At 38.7% G+C, this 4,822-nt stretch overlaps 1 protein-coding gene across 1 annotated transcript; it reads left to right on the top strand.

The window, feature by feature from the left end:
• Positions 1-1,152: 1,152 nt before the first annotated feature.
• LOC121429192 lies at positions 1,153-4,195 on the top strand. Its single transcript, XM_041626137.1, has one exon. It carries the CDS (start codon positions 1,944-1,946, stop codon positions 3,390-3,392), a length of 1,449 nt encoding a protein of 482 aa, XP_041482071.1. The 5' UTR covers positions 1,153-1,943; the 3' UTR covers positions 3,393-4,195.
• The last annotated feature ends 627 nt before the right edge of the window (positions 4,196-4,822 follow it).

The raw sequence follows: 4,822 nt of genomic DNA, 5'->3' as shown, positions 1-4,822 counted from the left end.
TATGACTAGCACAATAGTGAATTACGTAACCATGGTAACCGGAAAAGAGGGTAAAATCGGACTCGAAACTGAGTTGACGGATCATCAAGAATCTCAGATCTGTTCGTCACCTCTACACGATTAATTTTCATTACTTGCTTTATATTAGTTCGATGTATGTTTTCAACATCATAAAGTGTCAGTTGAAGAATACCGAGGAGTTTCAGAACTATTTTTGAAGGGTTTACGCCACATGCACGTGGGCGTTACCCCTGACCCCCCCCCCAAAAAAAAAAAATCCGCTCGGACCCTAATCAGTGTGTTAGGGGCATATAGCCGCTTGATTGAAGACTCCATATTATCAAAGTAAAACACCTTCACCGTTTATGAAAGTACCCTACCTGTGTTCATTTAAGACGTAATCTTTGGCCAAGCTTTGAAATTATTTCATTAAACTTAGGATCTATACCCGTGCATCGTACCAGAAATCCTTTAATTATCATATCGAGTCCCTCCTATCCGCCCCCTGCCACTTTGCATTATAATTCTTAATTCTTAGGAGATAGGTAAATTGAAAACGGGTTTTCAAATAGGATGACAGTTCTTGTTTTGATTTGTCTTTCTTCCCCCAATACATGCAATAAGTAGGACATGACTAAACAAAATTATGAAAATCAGCATTGTATTGCAAAAGAATAAAATGCATAAATTGCATTTGAATACACTTTCAGTGTTCCGCTATCTCTATTTCACCGACTTTAATGTTACGTTGATTAAAATCGGGATATTAACTATATACTTATCAATCCGATGAATAAAATGGTTAATTGATACATCAGATTCTTGGGGAACGATCTTTGACAGGCATTCCATTCCCTTAGCTCATGAAGACCATGGCACACAAAATGGTGGAATTTATTACATACATGTATATAGATTCGTTAATCATTTCATTCAGTAATAAATTAACATAATGATAAGAAGATGCTTCACGAACATTAAATATTAGCACTGATTATTCCTTTGAGCATGCTGAGATAAGACATCGGTGAAGATTAGATCCGAATGTTTAAACCAACAAATGGTTGGGCTTGGTCATGGGTTTGGCTGAGATAGGTAAATGCGGGGTAAGTGTTGGTAAGTTCGTGCAAATAACTAGTCATAATCTCAATCAGGCGGACCTATTATTGCCCAGTGCTCCCCCCACTGCCTGTTGCAACCCCCTTCCTAACTTTAAACACACTTCGACAAAATTGGCACAACATGCGTTGCACAGAGTGGAGTGAGTTGTGACGCACCGCGTCCTCTCTTCAATAAACCGCTCCAATAAATAATCTTTCCAAAGTTGAGAACCTTGAGTAGCACGAGTCAAGTCGAAGTGGTCATTTAGTGACTCAGCCTTGATGGGAACTTGACCGTCATATTTTACATTAACATGCTGATGACCATAAAGACTGGACATATAGCTAAACCGAGAGGCTTATCATTCTAATTGATTATGGAAGCACTTGTAATAGGCGGAATGTGTCTTGTGGACTGATGATTTTGTATATAAAGCTTTCATCATGGCCATGGAATAACTGACGGAATTAAACTTCATAAATTCTTTATAAAAAAGTTTCAAGATTGACAATGTGCCGTTAAAACTTTTGTTTGTTTTATGTATTTGACAAACTTCTTCGGGTTTGAGGACCACTGAGCGTTGGCCGGATCATAAAGGTGTGTTTTCACATTTTTTAGCTCGTATACCTGAGGATTATTTTTAAAGGAGCTGTTTTTAGATATAACTGAAGACTGTTTACGTCTGGAATGTTTCATTGTTAAAAGATAACTTGAAATTCACTTTTCTTGAGACGAGCATGGACATAGCCCTGGTGAATATGACTAGGTAACACTTTATTGCATGAATGTTTCATTTTACTTGGTCTGTATTTTGAAAGAACGAGTTAAGAAATTTTTTCACGATGGCTTTTGTTAAGAGATTGACCCGATGTCAGCGGATCAATAGGATAATTCTTGGGATCCTCTGTATCCTGATGCTATGTTCTCAGAATGCTTTCCTCGATCTCTTCCTCATCCACCACACCGAAGGCACGGGTTTTGCTCGTGGTTACATCTGGGTCGTTGTCGATGCCCTCGTCGTCATCTTCTGGCTCGTCGGTCTCGTTCTTCCCCATCTTGGGCTTGGCCCAAGCTCGCACCTTCCGCAGCAAACACGAGGGAACATCTTCAGAGAGTTCCTCTACGCTTACATGTCGTGGATGGTTTATGCACCTCTGTTGATAGCCAAGGTCGTCAGGCTTTACAACACGGTGCAACGTCCGAGCGAGAAGCATTGGATCTTCACACCAAACATGCTTCAAATATCCATCTCACTGACTGGTATCACCTTCGTGCTTCTTACATATTGTCACGACAACGACGTCAACAACTTGAAGTATAAACTGCGTCTTCCTATGATTGGTAAGGTTGTTGGGTTCTCTATCCTTGATGGATGTGATATTCTTGGGATGCTTCACGTCCGAGGGGCGAGTGATGATTACCCACCTATCTTGAGGAATGTCATTCTGATCTTTGGCTGTGCTTGGTTTGTGCTTCCGTTGCTTCCTATGATCAGCCTGCGAATCATGGCTTCAGGGAAACAACCACCTCCGAAAGATCCCAAACCCAACAAGAAGCAGCGCAGTGCCGAGGAGAAACCTTCATCAAGTAAACAACCGGATGTCAGGGTCAAGATTCAGAAATCGGACATCCAGCGACCAGAAATAAAGACTGCAAAATCCGTGGACCAACTGAATCATCCACACTTTGAGAGGAAGGTGATACAACTCAGAAACGACATGTTCGTAAGTGAATTGAGCAAAAGCTGTAAGGATAAAGGCCAACGTTGCAAGAGCTATGATAACTTATGCTCGGATACGGCGACGGTGACACCTATTTCTCAGTCGAAGTTGAGCCAGAGCTTGAACTTCAGCTACTGGAATTACAACCAGAACTGCAAGGTTGAGCCTCTGACTTTGGACAAGCAACATCGACAGGGTGAAGACAAAAAAGAAAAGAGTAATAGCTTCGTCCACACCAAGGTCGAAAACCATGTCAACCACCACAACGAGGACAAGATCGACCACGTCGTACATGAAGCAATGAGGCATTCGAAAAGCCTCCTCTTCAATACCATCCTCTTCAGGAACTCGACCTTGGTGGCGCTGATGGATGTTCCCTACCTTGCTATTCGCTTCCACCTATGGCTGGTCCATGGTGTCTCTGCGTCGGTGTTCATCACCAAGAACATCCTTATGATCCTTGGGCTTGTCCTGGAGTGGTGCCATGACCCTCCGGCTGTCATCAAGAAGAGCAAGGCAAAGAAGAAAGCTGTTGATTTAGGTATCATGACAGGAATTGGATTTCCTTGAACCACCTTGGAATTGATGGATCACTTGAACTTTTTAAAGTGCCTTTGCTTAAACATTTCAAAGAAACTGTGCAATAATGATACTCGATGAATCATACAGTGCAATAAAACAACTTGTTAGAATTTTAAGAGTATTTGATGTTGTTTTCAAACTTCGGTTTAGTTTTTTTCTTCTCATGATTCAATTTGAAAAATCTTTTAAGATTCATGTTAACTCAAGTCACATTTTGTGATTGGAATAGTAAGCAGTAGCCGTTTTACGATGTGAGTTACAGGATGATGTGCTCCCTTTTCATTTATATTCTGTGATCATCCGAAGGATATTAATGAGTCTTGACTCTGTTCCATAGTTTGAAAACAGTCGCGAAATTCATGAGAACTATACAGTACACATTTGTATATATATCTGATAATTGAGCATTATTTTGACACATTTTTGCTTTCATCAATGCAGACCAAGCCGTTATGAGTGTTAGAACCATGACAACATAATTCCAAACGTTTTTATATACTTTGTAACGTGACTTTGTAAATATTGCTCATGGTATGATTTCTATTTTTACCGTTCGGATGATGCAATTATATATTTTCCCCAAAAATAGTCATCTGGCCTTGTCATTAATGGAAATGGAAATGAAAGAGAGCGGTCGTATTATTCAAACCCTTTCTCTAATGAAGTTCTGTTTTCCTTGTTTTACTTTGTGGTGTTAAATAATCATTTGACATTGTCCCTTAAATGTCAAGTCCATCTCAGCAAAATGTTGATTTGAATCAATAGAGAAAAATCAGACAAGCATTATGCTAAAACTTCATCAAAATCGGATGTAAAACGAGAAAGTTATGACATTCTACAGTTTTGCTTATTTTTCACAAAATAGTTATGTTCACAATTTGGTCACATACAAGTGAAAGAATCGCTGATGTCACTCATTTACTATTTCTTTTTTTTATTGTTTGAATTATACAATATTTCAAATTTTACAGATTTGACAATAAGGACCAACTTGACCTCAATTACGATTGCTTGTAAGGATAATTATGCAAAATGTTAAACAATGGTAATTCCATATGTTTAGGGAGAAATAAAACTTTGTTTCGCAGGACAATGAGGAGAAAATGAAATTTTCCATGTTTCATATAATAAAATACAAAAGAAAAAGTGAGTGAGCGATGTCATCAGTTCCCTCATTTACATACCGACCGCGATGTGCATATAACTATTTTTTGAAATAAAGCGAAATTTAAAATGTCATAACTTTCTTATTTTACATCCGATTTTAATGAAATTTTCAGTGTTATGCTTGTTGGATTTTTCTCTTTTTATTCATATCAACTTTTGGGGGATAGACTTGTCCTTTAAGTATGTTTAAATCAAACATTTTTTTATCGTGGATTTGTTGTCTTGTTCCGATTCTCTGATCGAGTTACTTG

This window comes from Lytechinus variegatus, chromosome 15 (genome assembly GCF_018143015.1).
Source record: "Lytechinus variegatus isolate NC3 chromosome 15, Lvar_3.0, whole genome shotgun sequence".
Classification (NCBI taxonomy): domain Eukaryota; kingdom Metazoa; phylum Echinodermata; class Echinoidea; order Temnopleuroida; family Toxopneustidae; genus Lytechinus; species Lytechinus variegatus.
This window is presented reverse-complemented; position numbering and strand designations above follow the sequence as displayed.

Coding starts and splice junctions, on each gene's coding strand:
- LOC121429192 (XM_041626137.1), top strand. CDS start 1,944: ATGGCTTTTGTTAAGAGATTGACCCGATGTCAGCGGATCAATAGGATA.